General features: G+C 38.3%; 1 protein-coding gene across 1 annotated transcript in view; it reads left to right on the top strand.

Moving 5' to 3' along the window:
* The window catches only part of AKAP7 (A-kinase anchoring protein 7), an 81321-nt gene extending 69410 nt beyond the window's left edge, over window positions 1–11911 (top strand). Inside the window, exons 7-8 of the mRNA XM_030489610.1 lie at window positions 9661–10383; window positions 10625–11911. Coding sequence (XP_030345470.1) covers window positions 9661–9863 — 203 coding nt within the window. The 3' untranslated portion in view covers window positions 9864–10383; window positions 10625–11911. The remainder of the gene's footprint in view (window positions 1–9660; window positions 10384–10624) is intronic.
* Window positions 11912–12716: the final 805 nt, after the last annotated feature.

Genomic DNA, 12716 nt, shown 5'->3' with positions numbered 1-12716 from the left:
CAAGGCAAACAAAGGTCCTTGCTCCAGTGAGGGGTTGTCCTTTAGATGACACTGATCTGTTATTATTTGTGGAAGTATAGGCAAAGTGGAAAATATGATAGCTTGAAAAGTATTGTACTGAGGCACACTGGCACCGTGGTCAGCAGCTGATTATCACTGGTTTAGTAACGTTTCATACATAATAATTTTTGCCATTCCTAGAATGTGAGTATTTCTGTTTCCATAAGCTTGAAGTGTAGAACTGGCAGAAGAGACTGAGATTTAGAGGGATTTGGAATATAGAGTTGTTTATGCTATGGAAGTTAGCATGGAGAAAGGGCTAGGAAATTATTCTGCCTTAATAAAAGGAAAATGGACTGGATGTCACAAATGTTTTAAAGTTCAGATACCTTCAATTGATAAACATTTGAGTACAGTCTAAGTCCTTGGGGCTTAAGTAGCTAAAAGTACACTGTACCAGTGATAGATTTGCCATTGCCAAACTTTTACAATAGTCAGTGCTTTCAGAGTTGTAATCTTGATGTTAGCATATGCAGCTGAACTTTTGTCAGGCCCTTGGCTCTGGCTGTAACTGTCATGAACCTCAGGAACTGCTGTCCTAAGTTGATATAGAGAAAATTCACTCCTTATTAGGTATCTCCTCTAGATCCCAATCCTTAAAAGCCTCAAATCCACTATTAACTTTATCTTTTCTGCTGATGATTTAATCCCTTTGAATGTCTGCCAATCTCAGGTGAATTTCATATGGGCACTTGCTGAGTTTCCTGTGAGTTAAAATCCTCGGGCATGGATAATTCACTTTCTCTTGCTAGACAACTTGTATCCTTTTGCTAAAATGAGAAATGTCTTATGCTATGGTCTATTATTGTGTTATTCACTCTGTTTCACATCGTAGCAATAATTTTTTAAAAGGCATTTTATTCAATTTTCCACTCTAGTACAAAGCACAAGGATTGAAGAAAAACATACTTGGTATCAGGCATGTTTTGTGCAGCACTTACTGTGGCTGAGGAGAATGAGCAAATGAGTAACATTTTTTGCTGCCTGAAAAATCCATTACCATCCATTATAGTCTAATGCAATCAAAAAGATTTTCCTTCCTTTCTTTCTTCTCTCAGCCCCGTTGACTTTTCACATACATGTCATTAATAGAACGTGAGAAGATTTTCCAGCACAAATGAAAAGTTTATTCTTGTAGTTCTACAAAGTAGAAGCTGTGACTAAGGTGAGTTCTAGTGATTGAGTACTCATCTCTTTCCTTCTCCTCATTCTTAATGAGCTTTTCTTGGTCCCCGTATCCAAACATAAAAGTAGGAGAACTTTTCTATGTGGAAAACATAAAGGCAAAGGCAACTATGGAATCAAATGCATTGCTGTTTAGCAGGAGCAAGAAGAAATACGTGCTTTTGATTTCACAGTTGGTTCTGAATGTAGTGAAGAGAAATGTAGAAATTGGTTTTGGCATGAATAGTCAACCTTTATTATTTTAATCTGAGTTGAAGAAAGACTGAGAAAAATATTAAAGAGGGGATAAAGAAACAAAGATGAAACTCCATATTAAAACTGTTAAGCCTGGTAGAAGTAAAGGACCAAAAGACCAGCTGGCATGAATAAGCAGTTCTCCATTGATATTAATGGGACAGAATTAGAATTATTAGGAAGCTGAAGAGGACAGGATGGAATTGCATATACTGTGTAGGTAGAGATAAAATTCATGAATGGAAAAAGGAGTGGAAAGAGAATAATCAGTTTTAAGGCATAGTAGTGAGCAGTCCATTATGGTACAGAGTGTAAGCTGGTAAAAGTTGTGAGGATTAGTTCAGGTTTTGGCATAGCAGTTGTATTTTTCTGGATTGATTTCATTGAAGTGCTGCTAGAGTAGGCTTTGACTCACTGAGTCTGAGGAAGTAGAAATATGGGGGAAGAGAGAAGGGAGTTATTCTTTTGCTAAAGTACAGTGTAAGAGCTGTAGGGAATTACTCTCAGGGAAGAAGTGTTGCTATTACTTAATGATTTTTTATGACATTCAAATTGACTTAAGGGTGTTCCCAAAACTATTAACAAATCTGATCAGATTCTGTAGGCTTGTTCATGAAATGAAAGACAGCAACAATACTACTCTTACATTGAAAAATACATAACTTCCTGTTTTGCCAAAGAAACTGATGAAGTGGGTGCAGTTCCTTCATGCAAGACCCTGAGGAAAAGGGATTAGACCCATCTATTTTGACAGCCTTAGAATATTTCAGTACCGGTTCAAACCTACTTAGGATGCTTCTACTAAGAGAGGAGATGCTAACCTTCTATTAGGTTTAGGGTCTAAATAGGTATGATTACAGATATGTTAAAAACACCTTGCAAATGACATTTTCCATTAAAAATTGCATCGTATTACAGTATTTTATGGATGTTTCCAACACTGTTGGACATCCGGTTGAATTGCAATTATGCTTTCATCTTAATCCTTTTAGGACAAGATTGCATCTTCCTTTTGCAGTTCAAGCAGTATGCAGCTGTCTTTCACAACTCATGTTACTGCAATTGAAATAATTAAATGAAAATGCATGTTGATTAAAATTTGACTTTTCTCTCCACAATTTACAAATATCTTCAAAATTGTTTTCCTTGAGGAAAGCCACATACTATGTGAGAGACTATTTGATAGCATGAGTTTGTATGGAATCCTTTTCTAAGCTCAGAGGAGCAACAACACAGGATCAGCTTGTTAAGATTCACTTATTAATACTTGTTTAACATCTGTCATAGTCCAAAAAAGGTTGCTTTTTTTAGAGCACTTGACAGTAGCATGAAGAAGTCTCAGCCAAAACAGTGTCCCATTGGAAGCTGTATAGTAACAATTGAATCCTAAAGAAATGAAATTGTAGCGCAGAGAGAGTTTAAGGAGGACAGGAAACACTGATGAGAGGTGAACGGTTATTAAATTATTTCCCTCATCATGCCTGAGAGTAAACATTCGATTTTTGCAGTTGACTGGTCCATGAGCAGGGAGTTTGAGGATTTGGCAACACATTTGGACTTTGGTAATTAAATTCTGTGTACATCCTACTTTGGTTAGCTGCTGAATTTTTGGGCCCCACACCTCCCTTTCAACTTAGTAACCTAGCAGGGGGATTTTCTGTCTTCAAGAACATCCAGCTCTGTGGTCACTGGTGACCAAGATTGATGGGGACGTAACCTACACTGTCTCCCATAGTGCATTACATTCTCAGTATATTTCGGCAGGGCCATAGAAGATGTTGGGTCTGTCCTATTCCAGAATTCAGCTTTTCACAAAGCCAGGAAGCCTGGTCTTTCTCTCAGGCTCTGAAAACAGTGGGAGGCTCTCCCTTGGCTGTGTCTTGGAGGGAGTAGGGACTCTGCTCTTCCTACTAAGCCCTGCTATCCCAGGCGGCTCCTATTCACTGTTTCCCTTGAGCTGCTAGCACAAGGCAGCATTGAGGATGGTGAAGGGGGTGTGTGTGAATAATTCTGCCTGGATGTTTGCTATTATAATCTGACTTTTCAGATGTTTTGGTTCTCCTATTATCAGCGTGCACAGTGGATGTTCCTCTGGTTATGTAAAGTCTCTTCTTTCATTTGGGCTTTTTTCTCTACTTGCGTGTCGGTGAGAAAATTGAGTAAAACTTGTAGCTTTTTAAGCCATCTTCTTTCCTTCAGCCATTACGTTATCTTCGTTTCCTGTTACACTAGACTTCTTATAAATTGATTAAGTTTAAGCATTAAACTACATTAAGGGAGTCTGGAAATTTCTCTGTCAGCAGGTGTCTCTTAATAGGAAAATAAACCCAAGATATTTAACAGAGCTTGAGGTATGCCAGCTGTAGAGTCTTAGTTACCTTTTTTGTATGTTTGTTTTGAAGGTTCATGCCTGTGGCATCATATCCTCCAGTGCTCACAGAAGGAAGAGTAGGTTTAGTGGAGCACATCCTGTTTCTCCACTATCAGTTATTGATGGTCAGAAATTTTAGATTACTGAGCTTCAAAGGGTTTTGTCTGAAACAAAACAAATTTTTGGCATGTTTGCCAAGCCTCCAGCTCAAAGGGAGCTGTAGGTGTTCCTGCTGTCACCATTGAAACTGAAAAGAGCACCATTTTCCTTGAATAGCTGCAACACCCTCCATTTCCTCTTTACTTGATATTCCCAATTTTGTTGGGTTTATTCCATGGTGGGCCAAATCAAATTAAAAAATCTTTCCGGCAGACTAGAGACTCATGTATTCAACATGAAGGACAGTATTGCATGTACAGCCTTGTTAGGCAGTCCTGTATTTACAGAGCAACATATGTAAAACTAAAGAAGTTTGTTAGATTTTCAAGAGGAGAGCTAAACTAAACACGTTGCTTAACACCAGGTGGGAACATCCAGCAACACAAATGTCACCATCATGTCATAATGAAATTATAATGTCACCCTTCCTCTCAGGTCCTTATTTGTGCCAATTCCTTAAGTGACCACTCAAGAGACATTTCATGCAAGTCCTTCCTAATTAGCAAGGAAATGTTCAGAATTGTGACTTTCCTGTCTATGCTTATTGTGTTGATTAGATATGGGCACATGTTCTTGTTTGTGTTCATTACTTCAAAACCGTGATCTTGAATGTGCTGGCTTGTTCACAGGCTGTTGCAAGGGTGAGAAGCATATGGTCTGGTGCCTGTTTATAGCTTGTTATTCAGTTTATTATTGACTGTTGACTCACTGTCTTTGCAGGGCAAAGGGAGATGGTATTTCTCTAATGCTATAGTTCTATCAATATATATGGCCTACTAAATTTATCCAAAAGTCCTCAGTAAAGAAAATGTTTGGTTTGATGCATGGGACACTGCAGTTCCATGTATAGGTGTGGGAACCTTATCTGATTCCCATGGAAGTCAATGAGATTTAATTTAATTCTGAATCAGATTCTGTAGACACAATAGTATAGCAAAAACTAGATGTTTCCACAGGCTGCAGCCAAGTGTGGCAGCCTTGCAGTAGTCTACATCTCCCTAAGTGTTGTGAGTATAAATTACTGCTTCATTCTTAGGTCTTTTCATGCTAACATAGAGATGGTGAACTATGGTAAAGGCACAGCCATTGACATCACAAACTGTGTGAATTCACATGCTGAAATCTGTCTGGCATTTGTTTTGTTTACCTTCCTTTGTTTTCTTCAACCCTGCCATATGCAGAAATAATTGGTAGTCATGTGTTGAAGGTTTCTTAGTCCATCAATGGCTAGGGTAGTTGTCTCCTTCCTTCTACTGTATACCAGCAAAACTTTTGCCCCTGCATAGAGGCGTTAATAATCAATTATCTTACAGTGAGGGATTATTATGAGTTGGAGCCACTAAGGAGTCACCACAGAATAAGCGTCTTGTGGTGAAAGCTTTGCATATATGCAACAGCAACTTGGCTTATCCTCTCGCTGTCAATAAGAGGCACAGTAGAAGTGCAAAAATTAAGTTTTCCAGCATTCATAAGGAATTTTTTAACATTTAGGTTTTGAAAGATTGCCAGAGTCCCTCATGGGGTTTTTTTTTGTTTATAGAGTTTGTAAAAACAGTATTAGAAAACTAATGAACCAAAAGGTAGGCAGAGGCATGTCTGTTACACCGCGGCCCTAACCAGGGTACGTACTGTAACCTCTGCTGCCAGAGCATGGACTTCCCAGCTGGTCTCAGTCACCTGTTCAAAATACCAAGGGTCGTCTTTGTAATTTGTCCAGTGTTGGCATTATTTTGTTGTGATGAAAGTTTGTCGAAAGGAAAAACAAAAGCCAGTGTGTTGAGGCCGTGAGGCAGGGATTGCAGAACATTGTCATGGAAGGTAGGGGATAAAAGGTTGTAAAACTGGCTTTTCCTGTAAAAGGGATACACTGTTGGTTCCTTCAATTAAATCTCTCACAAAAAATATTTTCTAATAATATAAATAGTAGAGGGATCCAAGTAGCTGTCCCGTCTCCCTCCAAATCTGAGATATCCATATGGACTATAAAACAGGCTGTGTCCATGTCACCATGAAAATCCGACGTGTTCCAATGCAATATTTCAAAATCCAGATCACAGTCTTGAAAAGCGTAAGGGGATGTAGACTTGGAGAGTAAACCTAATCCAGTAGAGAGATACAGCAGTGACTTGGAATCCAACTTGGATTTGCTTGCAGACATGTGGTTCATGTCCATATCTGCTAGCAGCATGCTGTAGGATGATAAAACCCCTTTTGAATAATTCCGTGCAGGTGATACTTCCCTTTTTGTAAAAAATGGTGGTCATTTCAGGACAATAGGTATGCTTCAGTTTCAGTAATAAAAAGCACTGCTTAGCGTGGATGCACTGAGATACATTTGCAGATTATGAATTTGTTTTCGTCTTTTGAAAACTATAGAAGAGAATTCTGGGATAAACAAAATGAAAGCTTTTTTTTTTTTTCATTTTTATTCTGAGCCACATACAGGAGAAGGCAGTGGAGCTTTGCTATTCATGGACAAGGAAGTAAAGTAGTGGCATAGCACATAGTGAGAGGCACAGCATAGACACAGATACAGTGCATGTGGTATATCTGTTCCCTTTGCAGAACAGAACTGAAGAACAAAGCAATTTTTGCTTTTTAGGCCTCCCTTTTAAATCTAAACCATTCATATCTACAGTGACTTTTTGTCATTGATATTCTGATAATTCCAATAATGTAAGACAGTCCACACAAAGAAGCATTCGCCTGCTGCTAAAGAATCATACATATCTAAGAAGCAGGCAAATAGTAGATGCAGCATGAAGAGAGAGAGATATAAACAGGACATATATGTGTATTAAATACTCAAGTGAATATAGATGATCAATACCTGTTATTAGTACACGACCTATTTATTTCTGTCAACAGTCATGAATAGGAATGATACAACAGTATGCAACTACCTTGCCAATGAACCTCAGCATTGCACAGACACTCACACAACTGCTATTTTGGGAGTCTGAGAATATAAACAGAGCATGAGTGAATCACATAGCCCCATGTGCCAGCCCACCAAGGTGGCTGGATGGATAAATCCAAGGGTGGCTCTTCATACAGGGATGTGCACTCATGCACATTCGTGTATTGGTCAGACCACATGTATGTATTCCCAGTGGGAGCGCAGAGCTCGCTTAGGAGGTGCTATAGGCTCAACTCCAGGCTGTTGGGGAGCCGTGAATATCTCAAAATACTAAAAATAAACAAAAAACCACAAAACATTCGTCTCTAGCTATATAAAATGTACTTTTCAAAGGCTTATTTTAAGTAGTCTGACTTTTTTTTTTCATGCTTGAGAAATTACTTGCACAGTGAGCTACTTACTTTGAAGTTTTAAATGCAGTAGTAGATACATGGATTTTTTACATATGTATGTATATGAGAACTGTTTTGCAGAAAATATTTATAAGAGAAGAGTTCTGTCCTTTTTTAGACTGTAAGAATAAAACATAATGTACTACAAGTAAAATTCCATTCTGAGTAAATATAATCACTACTGGTTTGTGGTATCTGGAGACCTCTATAACTGATTAGTCATGTTCTGCATATTAAATAATGTAGGGTCAAGTATCAGAGTGGCTGAGCACCATATTTCCGATGATTGATTTTGTTCGGAGTTACATGGACAGATCGTTAGAGGTTTGTGAGTAACAATTTCTGTGATTCATTAGCAATTCTGAAAAATGAGAAGCTCTCCAACTGGAAGCCACAAAAACATTTTTTGAAGCATCTTTAATAAAAGTGAAAGAAATTTGGAATCAAAGGGTTGCACTGAAAGGAACATCTGAGATCAATTCATAAAAGCTGGGAGGAGATGCTGCTCATATATATCTGAGGTCTCCTGAGAGATAAGAGCCTGAATTAAGTCCCTCCTCTAAATAAGTTAAAGGATAGACTTAAACCCAGGATTTACAGGTAGCAAGGGAACATGATAAGCAGTGTGCCAGACAACGTGGAGTGTGTAGCTGTTTGAGTGAGTTTGAGAATAGTGCCTGTGCCTCTGCCAGACTCTCATATTAACCTAAAATGTTTCTTCTTGGAAATGCTAAACCTGTTTTTAATGGTTTTGGTTGGTTGGGGGGGTTTTGTGTGGTTTGGGTTTTTTTGGGGGGGGAAGGTTGTTTGAGGGTTGTTTTTGTTTTGTTTTGTTTTAACCGAAGCTATTCCCATAGCTGCTTTTAAAATATTTTTTTAGACTATTTTTCCTATTTGGGTTTTTTTTTTTTTCAAAATACAACGAAATGCTTTGCCAAGGTCTAGTGTGATGGCTTCTGAGCTGGAGAGTGCAGTTTTTCCTTCCCTACGGTAATGGTGCCGTGGAGGCACGGAACTGGAAGAGTTTGGTCTGTCTTGCTGTTCCAGAGTGAGGTGCTCATATTAGCAGCTTATAAAGGTGCTGCCTCTGAAAGTCGAGAGTTTTGTTTACCTCTCCCTCTCCCCCACAAATCCCCATGTGAATTATGTTTTATCAGTGAAATCACTCCCAGGTTGTGCAAGCCACTAGGAAGACTAATAAAAGTGCTTTATAATTATAATCTATATGTGCTGGCAAACTTGAATAAATTTACTTGTATGAAAAAGAACAAATTTAGATAATTGAACAGTACAAAGCTTTGTGCTGAGAACATACAATAGTATCTCTTTCACCAGATGCGTGTGACTAAGCAGCCTCTTATTACTGGTTGCAGAATGCTAACTTCAGAAAAGGATATTAAAAGTATGACCTTTAAATATAGATGGAGGGAAACAGTTACATACCTAGTGCAAGAAATTGCACAGTGGCAAATTACATGGCCAGTGGAAATTTGCATTCTTCATTCAGTGGATTGCATTCTTCACAAAGGAGGATGCTGCAGTAGGCTATATAGTTAATTGGGAAAATGCTTCATGGAAAAGTACCGTTTCAAAATACATGTGATGATATATAAGAATCCTTTCTATGTATACAGTTATTTTGTTGTGTATATTTGTTCATGTGAGCTCGTAACAAAGGAGGGAAATGCCAGCTTCTTGCTTTTATCAGCAGATATCTAAGAAGAGACTGCTGGAACTTGCATTCTTTCAGTGTCAGAGCTTTAAGGTATAAGACAGAAGAGAGACAGGGAGGGAGTATATGGTTTTTCCTAGTTTTACACTTTATTTAGAAAAGCATTTCTAACCTGCGCTTAGAGTAATTTAGTCATTTTTCCCAGGAGAAACTATTTCATTACAATCAATGAATAAATAGATTTAAGCTTTATTAAGCAAAATCACAAAACAGGGGCAGCTAAATTTAAGAATGCTGCAAAAATGTAAATTTATCATGTGCCGTGTTCTTTATCTTTGCACAGATGATTTCTGGCCAGAGGAAATTAAATTTGCACACTTGCTTTTCTAAGCTGAGTGGGTGCTCATAATGTTAGCCCAATGGCTTTTTATTGGAGGGTTACAAAAAAGATGAGCAGTGAAATATATTTTTATCTGATATACTGTATACATTTTCATGAAACACTTCTGATTCAGAGCTTGAGGAGGGGGAAGTTACTTTTTACAATCAACAAGAGGCAGTTAGTTAATAACTTGAAAATCCAGCTCAGACAGAGCCTCCTGGTACAATTACAGCTCCTATCTTTCCGTGGCAATGAATTCCTTCTCTTGTCTGTTGTGACGCATAGGTGAAAAGCATGCAGCAGAGCCAGATGATGCAGAGCTGGTGAGCCTCAGCAAAAGGCTGGTGGAGAACGCAGTGCTCAAGGCTGTACAGCAATATTTAGAAGAAACTCAAAACAAAACCAGACAGACTGATGGAAGTCCTGTGAAAACTGAAGAAGCAGCAAGCGGCAGTAAGAATGAGAGCGACAATGATAACAGCAAGTGAGCACTGTGCAAAAAGCCCGGGAGCGAATATCCCACCAAGAATAACCACAAAAACATGTCCCAGCTCCCTGCTGGAATTTGCTAAGTGGTGCTGGGTGACAGGCACTCTGCTTTGTGAGTCTCTTATCAAAAGTTTGTTCTGAATTGAAGGACACAGTCTACTGGTGTAATAAGTGCTTGCACTGCTGAAAATCTGTTGAATGCTGGGAGGGATGGACGCAGGAAAAAAAGACGGGAATGGCGAAGCAGGCTGCTTCAGTCTTCACTTGCTCTTGATATCAAGAATCCCTTCCTTGCTTCTGAAGAGAAACTGAACCCTTTGCGTTTGCCTTTTGGATTGTCATGAACGGCCATGGAAGAGGCCTGGCCACAAGTGGAAGCGATGCCCTCTGCTCGAGGGTTTGGCACTGCTGCAGGGCTGCTTACTCCGTGTGAGAGCACGTGCTGTTTCCTAGTCAACAGCAGTCAACCCCAAGCTAAAAATTACCACTACAGATATTCATCGCAGATACTATTACACAGTATGTAATATGACAGGAGTTTCTCTTAAATGTGACACTGTACTGTTCTTTACTTTTTGGTAGCATTTGTTGATGTAAATTATATTTTTTGACAAAGTACCTTTTTATAAGAAAAATATGGGCAAAAAGGATGAGTACTTAATACTGTCCAAACCAGATATGATCTCTTTTTCTCCATACATTAATGATTCTAAAAGACATTAGTTGTTATAAAACATATTATATTGTTCTTTTCCTCTAGGAAAGAGCCATGAAGCAGACTCAGTAAAGGAAGCTTTACACAGAGAAACGCAGGCCCTGTTATCCAGACTGAATCAGATAAAGGAGCTGTTATCCAGTCCCGAGATCCGCACAAAAATTAGCAAAGAACTGTTTGAAGACAGGCACAAGTCTAACAGTAAATGGAAAAGTTGTATTGACTCTGAATCTCCAAATGCATGATTGGAAATTGCCATGATGTAAAATCTCATCAGGTTGTTTGAAGATGGAAAATATTTCTTCAAGAAACTTTCCTTTCTGTTTCTTTTTTACTGAAAATATGAATGGGTGCAAATGGGTCATGAGGGATCATGCTGGAGTACTTGCACGGAAGGACTACATTTCATAATGACGGAGTGCAGTCACTCCTCAGCACTTCTTTGAAACATGCTTGAATGTGCAGGTGAATGTCATGACTCCAAAGTGGAAAAATACTGGTTTCAAATAAATCTGAGCAAACACTGTGCCCTTCCTTTATCACTGCAAATAATTCAGATTTTTCTCATAGATCCCTTCCCTAGCAATGATATACAAATATTAAAAAATGGATGCTTTTAAATACTTTTAAATGTGTATTTGAAAAAAAAAAACTTTTAATTATCTGCCTTTTGGATATGTACTGGCATTTTGGGTTAGCATTGTCTGGTTTTCGGGGTTTTTTTAAACAGCACTTGAATACATGTATAAATGCTGACATGTTTCTGCTGATGTTTACACTAATGCAAGAATGTTTTAAAGTTCAGAATGAAATTCAGGCTCCACTAATCTCAATGGCAGACTCTCATTGGCTTTAATGGAGTCAGGATGCAGCAATTAAGATTTCTTGTGAAAATAATAATATTCCTTGAGATAATATTTGCCTTTTTACTTTTGTAGAACAGTGGTTTTGTATTTTGTTTCTGATGTTTCCTCCGTCTCTACCTTCTGCTGCCGGAGGTGGGGTGCCAGTTTGCTCTCATTGCTCCCTCCACACACCCACAAGATTCACTGAAGCTTTGGATGTACAACAGTGCAGGAGTAGGTCCAATATTTACAGTTTTTTATAAACATTGTTTAAAATTGCCTCTGATCATAAAAGCTATAAAATATGTGTTGTGATTGGTATCAGAATTGTGCTGTTAGAACAGCTGTGTGCATATACTTCATTGGTCTCAAGCACTGGTCATTTGTCTCATGCATCAGAGCGCTTTTTTCTCATACATAACAGTATATTCTGAAATGTCTCATACATGCTACGTTCACAATAAAGTATTTTTTCCTTTGCACCCTATGTATGTTTTCACCTGTCTCTAAATGGACTTCAGTAAAACAAAGCACTTGCAAACAACAGGGCTGACAGAAACAGTGCTTGTCTGAATCATGGTATTAAGTTGACTATGGTTGTTGTGCCAAGATGCTGACCTAGAGCTTGGGTGCTGAAATCATGTGAAGAAATTCATGGAGATAAGTTAGTCACAAGTAATTCTTGGTTTAAATGGCAAAACTTTGAGACTCCAGGCATTAATTTATAGTCTGCGCAGTGTGGGTGTAAGAAGGAAGTACTGGTACAACTTCTAGAGGTCTGCTCTTCAGCATCAATAATTGAGTTTAATGAGTAGTCTCAAGATTTGCTTTAGAATAATAATGGCAATAATAATAAAAAAATCTGTAATCATCCCTGGAGATTAAAAAAAAACCAACACACTGAACCTTCACAAGTTGATCTGTACATCCCTGCACAGTGACTCTCCGAGCTCAGCCTGTTCCTTTATTCCATAGGCTTTATCTTATCAAACCTTAGTGTGTACTAGTTCATTCAAAGATAGATAGTTATTCATATGGTATCAAGCATTTTAAATCTAACTTGCAGATGACAACACAAAACCAGACAATCAGCTATGAAAACAGGAAAGTATTGTATTCTGTCTGAATCTCAGGTTGTCATCTCCCTTTCCTCTATACAAGTCATTACCATGATTAAGTGACTTTCTACCTCGTTCAGCTTATAACAGTCATTGCTAGTTTAAAGTAAAACTGTAAAAATTAATCACTGAATTTATGTCGAGACACTTTGCTGAGTGACCTGGTTAGTAGAG

This window comes from Strigops habroptila, chromosome 6, assembly GCF_004027225.2.
Source record: "Strigops habroptila isolate Jane chromosome 6, bStrHab1.2.pri, whole genome shotgun sequence".
In the NCBI taxonomy this organism is placed as follows: domain Eukaryota; kingdom Metazoa; phylum Chordata; class Aves; order Psittaciformes; family Psittacidae; genus Strigops; species Strigops habroptila.
The sequence above is the reverse complement of the archived record's forward strand: the minus strand, read 5'-3'. Positions and strand labels throughout refer to the sequence as shown.